The sequence below is a fragment of the Tyto alba genome, unplaced genomic scaffold (assembly GCF_018691265.1).
Source record: "Tyto alba isolate M040663 unplaced genomic scaffold, T.alba_DEE_v4.0 Super-Scaffold_21, whole genome shotgun sequence".
NCBI classification, from domain to species: Eukaryota; Metazoa; Chordata; class Aves; order Strigiformes; family Tytonidae; genus Tyto; species Tyto alba.
Window position 1 is genome coordinate 4,044,733 of NW_024881295.1, and position 20,372 is coordinate 4,065,104.

A 20,372-nucleotide genomic window follows, 5' to 3' on the forward strand; every position below is an offset into this window, starting at 1 on the left:
ACTGGCATAAAAAACAAGTGTACAGGAGATGGAAGCAGAAGCAGGTGACCCAGAAGGAACACAGAGCTGCTTTCCAAGTGTGTAAGGATGGGGTTAGGAAAACCAAAGCCCACCTGGTTCTGAATCTGGCTAGGGACATGAAGGTCTACAAGAAAGGAATCCACAAGAGTGTTAACAGCTGAAGGAAGACCGGGTAAAATGCAAACCTGGTGCCAAGTGGGGCAGGGGCCCTGGTGACAGAGAACATAAAAAATGCCTTCTTTGCCTCAGTTTTTACTGGTAAGACTGGCCTTCAGGAATCCCAGCCCCCTGAGACTCAAAGCAAAGTCTGGATTGAGGAAGACAATCAGGTTAGGGAACATTAAAACAAAGAGGACTTAAACAAGTCCATGGTGCCTTAACAGGATGCAGTCACAAGCACTGAGGGACCTGGCTGATATCACTGTGAGGCCACTCAATTATCTCTGAAAGATCATGGTGATCGGGTAAGGTTCCCAAGGACTGGAAGAAAGAAAATGTCATCCCTGTCCTCAGGAAGAACAGGAAAGAGGATCTGGGGAACTACAGGCCCATCAGCCTCACCTCAGTCCCCAGAAAGGTGATAGAGCAACTATTTCCGGACACATGAAATACAAGAAGGTGTAGTCAGCATGGATTTACAAAGGGAAAATCCTGCTTAACCAACCTGATAACCTTCTCTGATAAGAGTGGTGGATGTTGTTTCTCTTTAGCCAGGCTTTTGACACTCTCTTATAACATTCTTATAGACAAGCTCACAAAGTATGGGTTAGATAAGTGGACGGTGAAGTGGACTTCAAACTGGCTGAATGCCTGTGTCCAGAGAGTTATGACCAGTAGCAGAAAGTCCACCTGGTGGTAAATGGTGTACCCTACGGGTCAATACTGTCTAACCTCTTCTTTAACGACCTGGATGATGGTGCAGAATGCACCCTTGGCAAGTTTGCTGGGAGGAACTGGTGATACACTTGATCACCCTGCTGTTCAGTGGGTCCTTGACAGGCTGGAGTTGTAACAAAGAGAAATGCTAATTGTTGCACCTGGGCAGGAATAACCCCATGCACCACTACACACTGAAGGTCAAATGGCAGGAAAGTGGTTTTGCAGAGAAGAACCTGTGGGCAATGATGGACAGCTTGTCCACTAGCATACTGCCTACACCACTCAGCTCAGTGCCAACCAAAAACTTGCTGAGGGTGTACTCAATTCCACTATGCAATTAATGAAAATATTCAATAGCATTGGTCCTAGTATGGACCCTTTCGGGGCAACCGCTTTTTACTGGTTTCTATTTGGGCACTGAGTTGCTGACTGTAACTCGCTGGATACTGCCATCCAGCCAATTCCTTATCTATCTAACGGTCCATCCATCAAATCTGTATCTCTCCAATTTAGAGGCAAGAATGTTGTGGGAAACCGTATCTCAAGAGATCCTTTACAACTGTAATGATTCTGTGAATCAAATAAATGTTTCAGATAGAATTTTTCTATTTATCACAATTGCTTTTAGAACACTATTTTTCAAACTAAGAACCGATATACAAGGGAAGCAAAAAGCTCACTATAAAGCATCAGAGGAAAAATACAACATTGACATAACTGTCACATATCATCGGATGCTTTCTGTGGGTCATTAACCATTTGACTGATATTTATTAATTAAACAAAGTAACACTGAGCTTTCATATGTGCTTTACCACTAATGTCACAATCAAAAGCAGCAGCCAGTCACACCAATACACTGGATATCATTTATTCCAGGTCAAGACTCTGAATCAACTGTAAGTCTGCAGTTTCCATTAAGAAATACAAGACATTTTCAGATTTGAGAGATTTATGAAAATTCTTATGTGAATTAGTTAATTAATTCCCACTTAAAATCCCAGGTACATTATATTAAAATTCCTTATGTTATTTCTAGTGTCCATGTGTGGCAAAACTGAAATGGGCATTAAACTGCTTCAACTCAACTAGTGTGCAAGCACTGAAGCAGTTACATTTAGCCCACTTCAATAGCTCAGAAACAGAAATAGGCAAGACATGAAAACAATATGGCATTTTTGCTGATTACATGATCCAGGTATGTCAGTCATCCCTAAATCTCCAAAGCCAGCTCAAGAAGAGAAAAATCTATTTCACAACCTATGGCTGAGTTATGACAGAAAGCACAGGAGGGCCAAGTTCATCCATTAGGTAAGCACGGTTATGAACAAGTGGGGAAATAGAAGAAGAAATAAAAACAGAGAAGGAGAAAGGGGCAAAAATCCAGTGATTTGGGGAACCAGGAAGGAAGAAGTGACTTAAGAAAGGCATGAACTAGCAGAGGTACCCTTAACTCAGTCACCTATGCCCTATGCACACCAGCCATTCTGTGTCCAGGTCAGCACCACATGGCATCACCGTTACAGGAAAAGGCCCCTTAAAAGTACTAGCCCTTGGACAAGAACACATGAGGACGGGTGGAGGACAAGGGGATATCTACGATTAACTTCCCACTCCTCAATCCCTATTACTATCTGTTATCAACTTTTAACTGCTGTCCTCCTCCCCTTCTTGGAACATCACTGAACTTTCATCCCTCAAAACTACAGCTGTCCAAAGCTGCTTTATCCTTCTCAGCAATCAACACCCCTACTTACTCTGGAACATCTTCTGTCATCATTGCAAAACTGAATTTTGCCATCATCAAGACAGAATTAGCTACCTTGTTTCTTGTTCTTGGAATTACAAAAAACATAATGGCAACTCTCTTCCAAGAGAAATTCTTTTCATTATAGGAAGTTTAGCATGCAAACACTAGAGCTAGTATTTACTTATTCAGTCATTTATTTCATTAATATTGAGATTACTATAAAATGAAATATCTTAATATACATTATGAGGCTTAATTCAATTCTGAAAGCAAGAAACTATATTGGGGGGGGGGGTGGGGGGGGTGGGGAAGTGGGGCACCAACAGTTACAACACAACATTTTACATACTAAAAGGAAAAAATCAAAAGGATCCATACACATAAAATCAGGCATCATCACACCAAGCTACATTATGTAACATTCCTTTCTCAACACCTTATGAATACAAGCAAATTTTACATGCATTAGGTGCCATTTTTGAGATTCTTATTATGTTCAGTCCTAAATTATGAATATATCAAAATCACTGTTTGTACAATTCTATTTAATTTAAAGGCAAAATTGTATGATGAATCCAGCATGAGAGTAAAGTTTTAATTCTTATATACCTTATAAAGTAATTAAAAGTTTCGAAGCATCATCTCTAAAATCAAGGAGATAAGACACAACCAAGTATGCATTCTGTTTGATATGAATGTGTGCAATATATGGGTCTAATATATATTAAAAAAAAAAAAAACAGGCAATATTAATCCAAATAAAAATAAACTCATCCCTCAAAATTAGGAGGGAAGAAACTAGCCGAAAATCTCGTTTACCTTTTCCTATCTTTACTTCACCGAACTTTAAGTCTTTTCCTCATAATTTTAAACTCTATAATTTAAATGTGACATTTGCACAGGTACTCAAATGAAAAATTACTCGAACATCAACAGTTACAGAAATAAATAAATGAAACAACATGTAACACCTAGTACTTAGATTACCATTTAATCCCAGGTAGGTGTTACTGCACGAGACAGTGAAGTTTCTTTGGATCATTATGTACTGATCTGCCAATGTTTTCTTCAGTATAAGCTTCTTCTCTTACCTTTCTAAGACATCATATAAACAAGGAGTCTGACCTGCTTCTTTACACACAAAAGTATCATTCAAAATGAAATTACAGTACTAAGTTAATTCATTCTTAATCATGACTTTCTGCAACAACAGGAATATTGGTAAATAAAATAAACATATTAAAGTCGCTTTTTCAATAAAAATTTAAAAGGCATTCCCTAAAAAAAGGTGGAACAGAAACAAAGGGTCCCAAATGAAAACATTTTTGGTGCTTTCAAAGCAACTGTACATTTGTTAAGTTAGAAGAGATGTCAGTCGACAAAAGAAAAGAAGTGTCTATTTGAAAAAGAAGCATCACACCACATTAACTATATTGTTCTTCAAAACACCAGCCTGCTTAACTTCCAGAAAGGGCTGATGATGGGAAAAAATGTCTATAACCGCAAATAGAATTTTCCAGCAGCCGTGCAGTATTACTTCAAATGCGACTGTGTGGTAAATGAAAGAAACAGCAGAGGAAAAGTAAGATCCAGTTCTTGGTGAATCATCAAAAAGCAGTTGTCTGTAGAGAGACTGAACATCAGGAATCTTATCAGCTAAACAGTCTGTCCAAAGAATTAAAGTTCCTCCTCAGAGCACTAGAACCCAGGCACTATTTTCCCTTCTCAAATTAAACATTCCCTCTCTGATTTGCAAATAAGAGCACATCACCTACTAAATAGGAGTATTCATTTTGCTACTGATGGTTTTTCATCCTATTACAAATTGGGGTTTGGTAGTTCTAAAATGTAGCATTTATTAATTTCTAAAACATATTGCAATGGGGCTGCAGCAAAATTTTAGATTTATAGGATTAAAATGATCAATAATTCTACATTATAGTCAAAAACATATATTACCTACTAGCACTAACAGTCTTGAAAATATGCAGTACATCACATTTAGAGAAGACCTAAGGTGTTAAAAGTAGAGATGAATACATACAACAATGTGTTCAAAAAAAAAAAAGGAAAAAAGACTGACATACCAATCAAAAAAAAAAAAAAATCAGACATACATTTGTATCTGTTTCCCTCCTGTCTAAATAAACACAGATTTAGAAGGCTAACATTGCATTTATGCCACTTTATGGTTGCAACACTACACACAAGTCAAGAAAACTAAAATTACACTTCTCACTGCAATTTTAACTCAGCTATATTTCATATGCAAAGAAGTTAGAATTACAGTATGTTATTCTGCCTCTTAAATACTACAAACACCTAAGCGGGAATGTGGGAATCCTAACTCTAATTTTACCAGCTCACACAATTTCAAGATCTCAAAGAGACCATTGCATTAAATATCCAAACAACTCTATAATACTAGTTAATAGCAATTTGTTTATTCTATTTATGAACCCACCACTGTCCCTTTACTGTCTCTGGTTGTTGTAGCAGCATATCAAAACAACATTAAGAATGTGAAAATACTACATGCTCTGCTCAATCCTGACTTTTTAAAGCTAATTTCTTAGATGAAACACAGAACTTCTATTTTTTTCTGTTTTACGTGAGCATAAATGTGGCAACACTCCATTGCCATCCATTGATTAGATGCTAAGACTATACCAAAGACTTGGAATTCTGGCCCCGCTGATTAGAAACAGTGACTATCACTGCCCTTCCATTCTTCCATTTTAAGTACTACCAAACTAAGTATAAAGCTTTTTTTTCACACCTATGATGAAGAAAGTTTGTGACTAGTCCAGAACACAATTCACTTCAGCATGCTAACCCAACTCAGAGAAAACATCTGTAATATATTTTATGTTCCTACTTGGTCTTTCAAATTGCTTTTTTTATATTAAAAGAACATGAAGACATACTTTATTGAAACAATTTTGTGACAACAAAACTGTGGTAACAGAACTGTCACCCTTGACTGAGGTACAATAGGAAAATATGAAAAAAAATAGAAATTACTGGCTTAGTTGACAAAGATTTCATTAAACCTCTCTCAGAACTAAGCACAATAACTTCATAAAAAAATAAGAGAGTCTAATCTAAATATCACCTTGTTAAAGATCTGACTAAATTACTGGTTCTGTTACCTCCAATCCAGCTTTTGAGAATTCCCTATGTCACAAGTACCAGAAGTCAGTTAATTAGTAAATATAAGGGTACATGAAATAATGCACATTCATGTAAAAAGCTGTTGGAACCATCTCATGAAGCATTTCTTTCACATATTATACTCAAATATTAACACAGACATTTCATTTAAGAGGAATTAAGTCAGTGTACACCTACAGAGTTTAGGATGCCAGAATCACTTCAATTGGAAGTCTTATCCTGAGAGTTCCCAAAGCTATGTCAGAGTCACCATTATAGTCTGCTTTTAAGTCAACAGCACTAATAACCAGCTGTTTCTACTGGAAAAAGAAATGCTAGTGAGACAAGACATCTGTACTGTGTAGCTGCCAGATTTACTCAGTGTGTGGCCACAGGTGTTGACCCGAGTGTTGTAGGAGCCAAAAAAGAAAGACAAAAGGAATTGGCATTAAAAGCTGTACTAACAGAAGGCATCCAATACTCAAGTTTCATGAAAGTAATTTTAACTGTCAGGTCTTAGAAACATGACTCACTTTTCTTCTCTGATTTGATTCTGGCTATATCCAGAAGAAAACAAGAGGAAATACATGAGTTTTCTACAAAGTGAGTTAAAGGTTATGACCATTTCATTGCCATTCTTCAAAACTGTAGTACCTGACTCAAAGAGGTATGATATAGACAGACTGGTACTTGCAAACCTCAGTAATGTTTCCACTACTGACATACTTCTGCTTAAACAGCATTGTGAAAGTATTAAAAAATAAAATCAACTAATTCTAGTGTCAAGAGTTTATGATGAACATTAACTTTAGCCAGTATGATACTCCATAAATCAGAAAATTTTTAAGCAAAATTTATTTTTATAACATAGCTAAGCAAACATTTCTTTCATTGAGTAGGATGTTACACACATAAGAAAAAAAAAATAGATTATGTTACCATAAATTCTAGGAAGTACTGCAGCCATGTATTCAATACAAATTATTACAGCAACCCTTAAGTACAAATGGGAAACAATGCAGTAGCTACTTAAAAACTCTCCACAGCAGCAAAAAAAATAAGTTAAGGTGAACTACCAACAAGCAACTTGTGAAACGTTGCAAGTGTATAATATTTAGTTTGTCCTGCTATAACACTGGAAGAAGGTTGAAAACTTCAATGAAAAATGTGTCTTCTCTGTGAGACTTCACACATGTATTTAATGAACAGTGCTGAATTTTGCAATGGAAGCAACTGTAATTCCATTGTCTAGCATCTAATTACAGTTTACAGATTTTTATTATGCAACACAAACTATTCCATATCCAAGGCAGTTAATACTTTACAAATAATTGGCCATAGCTACATTAGAACATGCTAAGTCATACTGTTAGAAACACATCTATTTGTGCAGTGGTTTTAATCTGTTCAGTGAAACAGAACATAATAAGGATGAGCTGACTTACAATAATGTACTTACAGAAGCGGCCTGTTAAACATATATTCCCACTGATGTCAAAAGTCAGGCTCTGACCTAAAGAACTTAAGGCTTTGGAGCAGGCCGGTAGATACTTAACAGAGTGTTCACTGGACATAAATATACTCTATATAAAACCCTCCTGAAAAAACAGTAAGATAATACAAGAAAGGAATTACCTGGAGCGTCTTGTAATGATCTTGATGTGAAATTCCTTTTTCTTTTTGTTCCTTCGAGAAATTCATTCCTAGAATACTATTTTTTTCCAGTAAACATTCTAATTCCTATAAAGTTTACAAAATAAAATATAAGAAGTTACAAAGATTCGCGAATTGTGAAAATACAGATTCAGTTAATCATTCCAATTAGTTTTATTTCTGAAGACTATGACATTTGTTATCATAAAATACACAGAGATAAAGGATTGTACATGAAAACTCTGATTGCAGTCTTTACACTGAGACAGTATTTTCAAGAAGTATAAGGTATTTAGAATCAAAGGCATGTCCTGGAAGGCATGTTCTATGAGAAGCAGCTAAGGTCCCTGGGCTTGTCTAGTTTTGAGGAGGCTGGGGGGCGACCGCATTGCTCTCTGCAGCTCCCTGAGGAGGGGATGTGGAGAGGGGGGTGCTGAGCTCTTCTCCCTGGGACCCAGTGCCAGGGCACGTGGGGATGGCTCAAAGCTGCACCAGGGGAGGTTCAGACTGGACATCAGGCAGCATGTCCTTACCCTGAGGGTGGCCAGACACTGGAACAGGCTTCCTGGAGAGGTGGTCCATGCCCCGAGCCTCTCAGGGCTTAAGAGGCATTCAGACAACACATTTAACCTTAACTTTTGGTGAGCCCTGAAGTGCTCAGTCAGGTGGACCAGGTGATTCTTGTAAGTCCCTTCCAAATTGAACTATTCTATTCTAATCATTTCCATATTTTTAATAACTTGTTCTGTCTTTCTGCATTTGAAAAGCAGCATATTAAATGCACTTTGAGCAAATGGTTTCACTAAAAAGGCAGAAATCCCATTACATACAGCCCTACATCTCCAAAATTAATAAAATTTTAAAATATTCTGTGATTTCGCAGAGAACCAGTCCAGAAGCCTGTCCAACATGAACCAATAGAGAGGAAGGAGAATGACACTACTGACAATAAACTTCAAAATTATTTGCTTCACAAACAGCTAAAGATGATTTGATCTTTTTTTTTTTAATGCAGATGTTGCTCCTACCAAACTCATTTATACTATACATAAGCTATTGGCATGCTTTCAGTTACTCAAGAATAACTATTTCTGCAGCCATGCAGGAAGCCAGTATAGAAACAAATGGCCTGCCAGATCACTGTACAGCTATTCAAACAAAGGCACAGCTGAGAGGGTCATAAGGAGGACAGAAAGAGCAGGTCTGCTTAGTTCAATCCTGCTTTTGGATGAAACAATAAAAACAGTTCTCAAGATTCAAAGACCGATTTAACTGTAGAGACAGAAACTGATCTCCTCATCTTTGGCTCTAGCTATTCATCCTCATTTTCATTTCCAACAAGCCATTTCCTCCTTCCCTAGTGCACCTTGATAGCTATCAAGGAACGGTATTAAGAATAGCAGAAATGAAGCTTACTCTGCTGTGCCTCAGTGACCTATTTCTAATTCAGACCCATAACTATCTATCATATTCAGGTCAGAAGGAATATGAAGAATTTAGTTACCAGAGCTTCCAGAAAAAAGAAAAAAAATAAAAGAAAGAAAAAAAGAAAAAAAAAAAACAAAACACCATGATGTGTTATGTTTATAAAGATAGCCAAAGACACTTTCAACTTCAGTGCCCACACACCCCCAAAACATGGGGGAATCACTATACCTTCTAACACATTGCACCATGCTAAGAAAACTTGACTTGTTTTGTTGTTGTTGTTTTTCCCCTCCAGGAAAATAATATTTTTCTTCCTGAAACTTTAGAAATATTTAGCCAAAAAACGACAACAGACATGACAAAAAAAAAAAAAAAAAAAAAGTATTTTGGCTAAATTTGTCCAATAGATCTGGAGTTTGGCTACACAAAATGCATTGCAAATCTCTACCAGCTCCCACTATATTTAAATCCTATGTAAATGCCAAACAATTTTATTATAAAAACTATTCATACCTTTTTATTTTTTAATTTTTCCTCTTCAGCAGTGCAAAGCTTGTTTTCTAGGTTTGCAACAGCTTGTTGAAGGTAGCTCTTTGGTTCATTTGTTCTCTGTGTCTCAGCATCAACCGAAGCAATGGCTGACGTAACTGAAGCCTTGTCTTCAACTACATTCAAAGAGGCAACTGGAATATCTGCTTGAATCTAATTCATACAAGAAAGAAAATGGTAAAGGAAACGGTAAAGGCAATTTAACATTCCAGTCAAGTAAAATTAAATTTCCAGATGACATTACAGAATTTAAGAACCATAAATACTAAGGTTACTTTTTTGAAACCACACTTCTCTGAAATTGGCCATGCAAACTCTCTTATGTTGGACATGCTGGCCAAAAAGGAAGCTTCAACAATGAAACAGTAGCTAGTAATTCTAGATGGATTCACATCAATCCTTCCGATCTCCTCCACTGCTTTTCAAGAATACTTTAGGAGAAGGCTTTAAGGAGGAGGATGGAACCAATATCTCAGTTTCCAACGAGGCTGAAATACTCAAAACAGCTGAAAAGAGAAAGAAGTGAAACTGAATCATCTGTCTCAATGCATCAGGCTTACAGGGAAATAAACTCTCCTTGGATTAGTCACTCCATGTTTTCACCCAATGCAGGCTGCAAACAGTAGCCATGGAAATGGAATACAAATCTTTTGTGCTAAAATAAATATCTCATCTTGAGGCTAGACCAACAGAATAAGAGTAATTGGGACATGTCTACAACATTTAGTTAATGCAATTTCAGTGAACTGTAGAAGTACAAAAACTAAAACAGAGGCTTCTAGAATACACAACCCAAAACAGATGAAACACTGATAATAAGCCCATTTTTTCAGACAAGCACAAAAATAAATTAGGTGAGGTTTAAAGTATGTTGTGGTATAATTAACAAAAGCCAAAGATTATTTTGCTTAAAAAAAAAAAAAAAAAAAAAAAAAGGGCAAAAACTTGTTTATATCTCAAAGGAACTTCAAAGGAAAAAGCTGGTAAATTAATTTCAGCTGCCACTTTTTCAACAACAATTTGAAAGCCAAGAGCACTTGAGATTTGGGGAGGGGTGGTGAAAGAAACATCTCAGTGTGTTTATTAAGAGAGGTTTGAATGACCTGATTTAATCCATTCCCCTAATACCTTTTATTCCAAACAGACACTCAAATGTAAGATTGACTTTTCAATAAATATCTCTCAAAGGATTCAATGAAAGGAAGAAACAAGAATAGCTGAGATCTTGACTCTACAAGGATACAGAAGACCCAGTAGACAGTACAGCCACAAAGAAAACTGCAGTTTGTGTTCTGACTTCCCCTTCTGTAAGAAGCAAATAGAAGCTAGATGTACTAATTTTACTTCTGAGTTCTACTCAAGATTAGAATCTGGTACTGCCAAAATTTGTGACAGCGGAACCTGAAACACTGAAGTTTTTTTAACAAGAATTGTCAAGAAGTTCTGGAGATACAATTACACAAGAATACAATTCTTCTAACATCCTATTCTAACAGGTGTAAGAATATTTTATTACAGTTTTATGTCCATCATCTTCCTTTAGATTTATCCAAAAGTGCGAAGTCTAAGTCTGATCTCCATTGCAAAATAATGTTAAGGGACCTCCTCCCAACTTCCTTTAATAAATTTGCCAATGTTGTATTCTTTAGTTTGGATTTCCTGCCTTAAAAAGAGAATCTATGGAACCATGCATCTGTCAGAAGCTGACCAGAACAAAATGAGAAAAGTTGAAATATGGCCTACAAGTAGAACTTGCATACATAGTTATTCAGAAGTAATAAAGTGTACTTATTTTGAGTAAGATTACCTAACCAAATGACTTTATAGTCTTAAGAAATACACCTAAACCTTAGTATTCTGGAATATCTGAAGTGCTCTTTCCAGAGAATACACAAGCTAAAACTGCTGGCCTGGGTCAAACAAGAAAGGATACAGGTTAATCAAATTTCACTGTTAGCCAAAATCAAAAAGGGTAGGATGTGTTGTAGCTGAAGCAAAGCATATTTTAATCATCCTGCCAGCAATAGAAATTTACTTATCAAAACATTGTCAGAGAGGCAGATGAAGAGCTTTCAACACAGAAAACGACCTTGGCTTGCATCAGTCAAAAAAGAAAACAAACACTCCACCCTCTCAAGAAAAAACACAACTTCAGGATTTCTAAGAAAATTTCTTTGGTATCATTTGCATCTGAGCACATCTCTTCTTCACTTTTTATAGGTTTTCCCAAGAACATTAGGCTGGGAACAAATACAGAAGAGTAATTAATTCATTACTAAGACTGAACTACTGGAACAGTACTAGCCACTATCTTTCTAGAAGTGTGAACATACAGATGTCATGCAAAGGAAAGCCAGTAAGATTCAGTCAAAACAAGTATTTTGTACAAGTTGTTTAAATAGCTCTAGCAAAATACTTTTAAACTGTCAGATTATGGAAATCCGACTCATTCATGAAATTCAACTTTCAACATGAGTAGCCCTAGGACTTGATGAGACTACCTGACCAAGTAAGTGATAAAAATGAGAGGGTCACAAACTAGCCCAAAATGTTGATTGGTTCAGAGAAAGACAAAAACACTTTCAAATTCAAGTATACACTACTATGCATCCTGAAACAAGGAACTTTGCAATCAATAAACTTGTTCAAATAGGTGACACTGCAATCAATTGTAATAGAAATTCACTTGGGAGGGTAAATCTATTTAATTCTTGTCCACAGCAATCTAGCATTCCTGTCCTGATCCCCAGGAAGACATTATTTTCTCTCCCTTGCTCACCTGTTTAGTTAAAAACTAAATACCTTCACCCCCCAAAAGGATGGCAAGATCAGCTCTCAGCAGCATTGCAGCTACAAGGAGAGATCATGATCACATAAATAGGACTGTGTCAGATCACAAAATAAAATAAAAAATTTTAAAAATCTACTTTAAAAATAATGGTGGAAAAAACAAAGTAAATATAATAAAGGTAAAATTAATTTAATTATAATTAAGTAAAGATTAAAAATTTATTTTCTCTAATCCTAAAACCACTGAAAAAAAACATGCATTATAAACATAATCTTTATAGCTTTAACAGTAACAATTTTTTTTAGACGACGTTCCTGATGTTATTTCCTACCTAGTGCTATCAGAATGCCTTTAACTTTTAATAACTCTTCAACACACTTATATCTTTTGCATTCCATATCATAGTAGTATAACGTCTCCCAGTTATAGAATTTAAACATAATTTTTAAATTATTTTACTTCAAAGACTGTATCACAGAAATCCAAGGACCTTCTGCTCTTAAAAGGCAATTCGATCTAAATTTGCACAGAAAAGATACAATGCTAAGATATTTAATACATCAAGTTCCCATACTGAAACACAAAAATTGTGATTTTACCTGCTCTTCGAGAACATCTGGGTTTATAATGTTGTTGGCTGTTTGAATAGTTGTTGCCACATTATCACTTGATAAACTGAATGAATCAGAAGGAACCAGGCAGGAAGAAGGCACAGAGCGCTCCAGAACATCAGAAGATATACGGACTTCAGATACTAATGCAAGAAATAAAACCAGAACACACACACAAAACATGAAAAAGCATTCAAAAATTAATTCCGTTTCTGAAATCTATACTTAGAAAAACATGTCACGCTAGCAACAAGTATAGTCATACTAATATAAGGTTATTTACCTTTTAATCTAATTGCATTGAAAAATAATTGCATACAAAGTTCCTGTATTTTTGAGTACTATCAACTTAAGGGCATTCAACATTGTACAGTTACACTAAATTTAGATTTATAATTTACACAAAGGCTTCACAAGACAACTTCCATCAAAAGCAGCAGTTTTAACTTTGTCTCTTTCCATTCACATAACCTATTAGTTTAAGTCAACAGTAAAACCACACTTACATTTTCCTAAGTTTTATAAATTTTAAAGGTAAAAAAAACATCAGCTGTCTGAGAAGACATATACAAACAGCTTACCGGACATAAAATGTAGAACTGCTTTTATCATGTAAGAGATCAAAAGATAACAAAGAAAATAACACTCTAACTAATAACATTTAAATGTAAATAATACTGCAGTGAGAGCTCTTCCCTAGCAATTTCCAGTTACGCCACAAAAATCTGGAACAGTGGATCATCATTATCAACCTGGCACGAGAGAAACTCAAACACTTTTACAAAAGATTCAGACATTAACTAACAAAAAGGAAAGAAAGTCCTGCAAACTTTGATATGGTCAGCCACAGGTATGCCTTTGGAGTAGACAAAAAAAGTATATCCACTTGCTTTGGATAAAGCAGCTCACATTATTGTTACAAATCTGGTAAAATGTAAAAGATGCCACTAGCCCAGAGCAAGGCTCAGCCTCGCAATAGCACCCTTTAATACCATATAAGTATGCATACACAGTGCAAACAAACATATACGTTGGCCTAAAGGCATTCCGAAGGACACACTAATCCTCGAATCCAAGTGCTCCGTGTCCCATCTTCTTTACCTCCCAGTTCTGGGATTCTGGTTAACATAGAGGAACATGCAAAACCTCATCTAACAAAATGAAGAAAGAAAATAGACCATGAGGCAGAAAAATATCAGGATGCTAACTGCAGCAATAGCAGATTTGGACATGTGGGAAGAAAAAAAAAAAAAAAAAAAAACTGAGCAGAAAATGGAAACTTGGATGAAAAGCCTAGAGGACAGTACTTCAGCAGACAGAAGAGGAACCAATTTAGGTAATCAGGACAAAACAAAGGTCTGGGACACAGCTGCATCTTTAACAGTAAACTCTTCTCCAGAACTGGAAATAGGACATTTTAGGCTTCCTTTATGTACCATAAGGTATCTCTGAAACACTCCCTCCCTTTCCAAATGCCTGCTTAAAAGGCAGTTTCCTATAACCATTACCTACTCTGTTAGTTCAAATAACACTGAAATGACAGAGAAAATTATATTTTTGCTTCTAAAAAACCAGTAAAGTCTCTGTTTTATGATATCAATTAATACCCTGAATTTCAGTTTGAAATCAATTTCCAACTGATGGAAAACCAACCAAAATAACGTACAAGGCGATTCTGACAGGGTGAACAACCCGTTTCTCCTACTAAAACTGTCAACTCACAAGGAAAAAATCTAGCATGACACTGATCCTTGTGGAGGTAGCATTCATCCTTTGGTGATGATTAACATAGTATAGGCATAATTCACATATAACTAATTTACCGTGAAAGCAAACACAGAAATTGAGTCTGGGTATGGATGAGGAATGGAGACTCACAGAGGTTAAAGGTTAGGGTAGGCTACTCCAAAATAGGTGACAATACTACACATAAGACTTCATTTTTCAGATAATACAGTTTTATGTGGAACCTTTTAAAATCAAATCAAGCTTTCAGTGATTCTAGTTATAGTAATGAATGCTTAGCATTTTGAGGGGGAAGAAAAAAACAGAAATAAAATCCCCACCTTTTAAGTTGTCAAAATAAAGCCTAGGTAATGAGGAGCAACAACTGGTGACCACCTCTGAACACTGTGGTTTAAAATTATTCAACTAAATACATGACCTTGCAGAAGACAAGAAAAGGCAGCAACTCTCCAAGCTATCATTCAAATGTCTTTTCTACAAAACATTCCTTTCACTTTCAGCAAGGTTAAAGATTCGTAAGTTACACATTCCTAGAATTACATGTGCTATGCAAGTAATTCAAGCTCTCTTAATTCATTCCTTTTGCATATATATTGGTGAAATTGCATTAGCACTTCAGTTCAGCTCAAAATTCACTTATGAAGACAATCCCTCAGTCATTCCTGCTTACCATGCCTTAGTTACCATAATGGAACAGCTTCAGAACCCCCAAAAGAAAAACTTGCCTCTGATAAAACTACCTAACTGGACTCCAACAGCTAACAATGTTCAAGTCCACAGGACCAGGCTACCTCTACTCTGAAATAAAACTCCTGAAGCACATCCAGTATGGCTTTAAGCCATATTGGCTTTTCCGCCCCACTTTACAGATCCTTTCCTCTTCAACTATGATACATGCTCTGATAAAAAAGACAAAATATTCCTCCACAGTATCCTGCCCTGATGCAATATATCTCCTCTAACTTCTTTGGTAAGCAAGGCAGGAGCCCGATAGTCCTGATGAACTTCCAGATAAAACTGCTACTGTTCATGGAGCAAAGCTGCAGTACTATAAAGAGAGGCAACATGTACACAACTGCTGGTATAGCAAAAGTCATATACCCAAGAAGACTAAAATGAGATGGAGATACAAGTTACTGCCAGAACTGTACTTAAATAAAAAAATCTGACAGTTTTTGAATCCTTGACTTCCCAATATTAAGAATATTCTAGCACAGGTTTGTATGTAATAACTGACAAAATCATGCAGTTTGTTAGTAGAAGCAGAGATCGGTAACAGCCTCCAGTCCTGCTCACACAAGAAAAATTCTCTATCTTTATCCTATTAATGAAGCTTAATCAATCATTAAAATCACTGGGAGATCAGAAATTGCAAAAACAAAACCAAGTGGATGAACATGAACTCAAATCAACATTCCGTGAGTCGTATACTTCATACTGAGCTTCAGAATTAAGACAGTAGATACAAAGTACGCTACTGAAAAAACAAACGTGAGTAACATTTACTTACTGGATATTATTTACATTCATCAATTACGAGATGATATGTCAGCAGGACTCTGAGCAAAAGACCATATAATAATTCTTTTACATACTTCTGTAGAATGTTGCAAACTACTCACAGCACAGTTCCCCTACAGGTAGGTTTGGGCTGGTAAAAAAGCCAAGAAACAAAAACTAAATTTCCATCCTCAACTACACGTCTTCAATGATACAATTTAATTACCCTTTAAATTATACTGTATACACTGTAAATTATCACTGAACATTTTCAATTTGAAGTGACATTCAGATAGAAAGTTTACGACTGGTTGTGTGTGTCCAAATTTCAGTGATCTGCATAAATCCCAGCCCCACATATGGTTGCTCTAGAACAACCATAACAGACAGGAAACTGTGCTCTACAAGGCAGGAATTTCTGTCAGCTGTAACATCAGAGCTAGAACACAGGAATCTACAGCCTGCATAATGTTGAATAAGCAGCTTAGGGAAAAATAAACTGAAAGTTACTGCATTTACAAACATCAACCAATTTACTTTTGCCAATAAACAGCAAACTAGCACACAACAGAACAGGTCAAATGCATTCTAAAATACCCACCCAACTGGGTATAACAAACACCCAATAAAATTAACCTATTGTTGACAATGAAAAACAACTTAATTTATGAAAGAACAGAATCTGTTTCGGGAAAACAAAAAAGAAAAAAAAATCTTAGTTTCCCATGAAACAAAAAGCAAAGTATTTCCTGTACTTACACTGCCTTTAGATCAACGTAAATTGATAACTATTAGAAAGGGTTAGATTGCTTAAAGAATGAGTGGAGGGATACATTAATAGATATCAATTGACACCCAATATGCCCATAATAAAGGGTATGAGCATCTCAGATAGCATGCATAGTCTTCTGCAAAACTGTAGGAGTTTTAGTGGTTTCTTTAGCAATTTTCCTTTCTTTTCCCTTTCAAAACCAACACTTTTAATCACTCTATTTGCAGATCACCAGTTCACCATAATGAGGTCCACTTCCACATCTTTTGCGGAATTAGAATAAGGATCAGCAGCCAGATATCTACATAATGCTGAAATTGATTGCAATTTCTCTGTTGACTTCAATGAGCATGAATGTCCTCCTGTCGACAGGAAACACTCAGCTGCTTCTCTACTCATACCAGTTTACAGCAGTATGTCAACATACAGATAGGAAGAAAAACCACTCTGATGTACTTTCAAGATGATTTCTTATAGTTCACAGCAGAAAGCTCTTCCCCACATTTTATTCTTCCAAAGCCAAACTATTCTAGAATATTAGCAATTACATATACTATTCCAACATCTTAAATCTAAAGCCATATGGAAATATTATCTCCCAACTTCTTATTTAAGTAAAACTTACATACAGCTAACAAAAGTTTACAACACTGCAACCATTTAGTTGAACCTCAGAAACAAATCTTTCAGTATTAAATGACTACATAACATAAGAAAACTGAGAACTCATTCCCATCGGTTTTGTTTTTTAAAAGAAATTGTTTTCCAGAAAACTGCCAAAATATTCAGTCAATATGTCTGTCTTTTAAAGCAGTTCGGCAAGTGTACGGAAGAGAGAGAGGAGGTATCTAATCTAATAAACATGCAACAAGACAATCTTTTAACCATATGTAAATTCTAGATAAGTCATAAAACTTTTCAGATTTGACTATTTTCAAAGCTGCATACCCCAGGTAATAGAAATCTTAGCAAGCAAAAACCAAGACCATTCCAGAAATAAATGAGGCGGTATACCATTATCAACAAAGCCTTTTGAATCCTGTCCAGTCATGGTGAGGAATGAAGCCAGTTCCCTCCAATCTCCTTTAGGATATATTAGTTTCCTACTACTATTTCCCACACTTCTACCACCCCTCCCAAGTCGAGATGTTAGTATTCTGCAGAAAACCAAAATTTATTATGAAAAGAAACAACTGAAAACAACCATTTCAACAGCTGAAAACAGCACCTTTCAAAACATGCAGATGTCTGCTTACATGTCTGCATACTAGTACAGATTACCATCTCATGTTGTAGGGACTTCAAAACATCTGGTCTTTCAACATTGCAAACAAGACCATCAGAAATACTGAATTCTTAGTTGAAACATGAAAAATAGGCTTTGCATACACACAGTCCATTGTTAATGAAAGAATTTTAGGACAAGGAGAAAGATCTTTTTCAGTAATCTGACAGGTATTCTGTTATTCAAGCAGGCATTGAGGATTCTCACTATCAGACCAAACATAAAAGCTGGCCAAATTAATCCAAAAGGTAAATCTAAAGCCTAAAAATTACATATGCTACCTCCAGATCTTCTTAGAGAAGGTAAACATATTGACATGACACAAAGCATTGAAAAGATTCCCAAAAGAACTTAATAAATAAACAAATAAAATGCAGCTCCACTGACACACCTTTGCTCCAGGAAGTAGCAAAATAAAGTTTCAGTCAAAAACTAGTAAGTGAAATAACCTTGGATCAATATAGACTGGATAACATGTATAAAAACTAACTTTTTTTTTTAATGTAGAAAAAAATTGAAGAAAAGCATTACCCTGTAAGCAGCCAAACCAATGAAACTTGGGAATGCGACACGGCTCTACATTAAGACGTGAACTTGCATGGCTACATAAGCATTACAGTCAGCAGAAACTTAGTCAGTACAACTGATGGACACGAAGCTACTGAAGCTAACCCTAAAAGCTGAATTCAGCTTTTGGGCATCTGAACAGCTCTCCAGTTCACGGACTAAACTGATTATATTTCCATTAAACAAACAGAGGTCACCTAGGTCATGTAAAATAGTGAAATTAAGATGTTTATACTTTAGTGCTGGCTTCCATACAGTTGTGCTCTTGAACCCCAGTTCTTAGTTCCACCATTTCCCATTGTCCTAGACAGCAGCTATAGGTTACAGCTCTTCTAAATTTTATTAAATTGCACAGCAATGTATTTCTACTACTAAACATCTAAATAAATAACAAAGAAAAACTGGCTCACAAATAATTATTTCTTTCATTGAAGTGTATTGCTTATCAGTTGCAAGGACCATTCTAGAATCTAAAATACTTCAGAGTTACTTTCTTAAATAAAAAAAGTATATCAAGTTACCCCCACTAACATCTCTGCAGTCAATAACACCACACTGACAGATCTGGCCACTGTATAAAAAATACATCAATTTAAATATTAATATTAATGTTCAGTAAATGAAATTGAGAACAGCATAACTGCCACATTTTTTTTTCCTCCCAAACGTTAGTTATGAATCCAAAGAGCAAAACCCCCTGCAAAGTGTCTTATAATAACAAACCAAGAAAACACTCTAAGTTTTCTGGTCAGCGATAAGAATTAATACAGTCAGTCTCTTTGAATCTCTTCTGGGAACCAGGCAGACTAGTGACAGGACACTGGAATATTCCATAATTTCTTTTAGAGTTCTTTAAAACTTAAATTTTTGTTTTCAGTTCTGAACTATATTTAGGTCTGAGTCTTAAACATACGACTTAGTAGTTCTTAGAAAGATTTAATCTTTCCAAAGAACAAGTTGTTATTCCCAAAATGTTTTGTTGTTTTTGTTGTTTTTTTTTTTTTTTTTTTTTTTAAAAAAAAAAAAAAAAAAAAAGATTTTCATATTTTTCAACTTTACAAATACATTTATTGAATCCAAGCTAAGGAAATCCTGATGATGTGAGTAGTTCCCTCGCATCTCTCCAAAGCCCAGACATTGGGTGTACAGTAGTGATTCTTTTTAGTACTTCCTCATGTTACGGCTGGAAAGAAAAAAGTTAATCCATCACATATATAATGACAGTAAGTAAGAAGGACTACTTTTTTTTACCTCAGTTAAACAATCAGAAGGAATAGACCCAACACAACAGGCGGATCTTTGGACTTTGCTAATAGTAGTAGCAAATACATCTAACTGTACAAATGCACATTGTTTTTCTTTCATTACTTGCTCATTCTTTCATATTCATAATGCATACTTTCTCACAGAGCTAAGGTCTTCAGACCAGCCCTACTTTCTAGGTCCATGCCTATACAGCACCCAGTAAAATGGGTTCTAATTCAAACTTGCAGCCATGAGAGATAAAAAAATAAATTTGTTCTCACTTTTACCATTTGGAATAAAACCAGTGTTTTCCTACTGGGTGACACTGATAGAGAAGCCTAACGGAAAAAGGTGCATACTCTCTGGTAGTTGTCCTGGTGGTAGGGGAAAAAATGGTATCATATTTCTGCTGTACAAATTCT

General features: G+C 35.8%; 1 protein-coding gene across 7 annotated transcripts in view; it reads right to left on the reverse strand.

The window, feature by feature from the left end:
• CCDC91 (coiled-coil domain containing 91) overlaps positions 1-20,372 on the reverse strand; it is a 154,575-nt gene that overhangs the window by 104,827 nt on the left and 29,376 nt on the right. For all 7 annotated transcript variants that reach the window (XM_032995071.2, XM_032995068.2, XM_032995069.2 and 4 more), the window contains exons 4-6: positions 12,824-12,978; positions 9,398-9,586; positions 7,439-7,543 (exon numbers count right to left, since the gene is read on the reverse strand). In XM_032995071.2, coding sequence (XP_032850962.1) covers positions 7,439-7,543; positions 9,398-9,586; positions 12,824-12,978 — 449 coding nt within the window. The remainder of the gene's footprint in view (positions 1-7,438; positions 7,544-9,397; positions 9,587-12,823; positions 12,979-20,372) is intronic.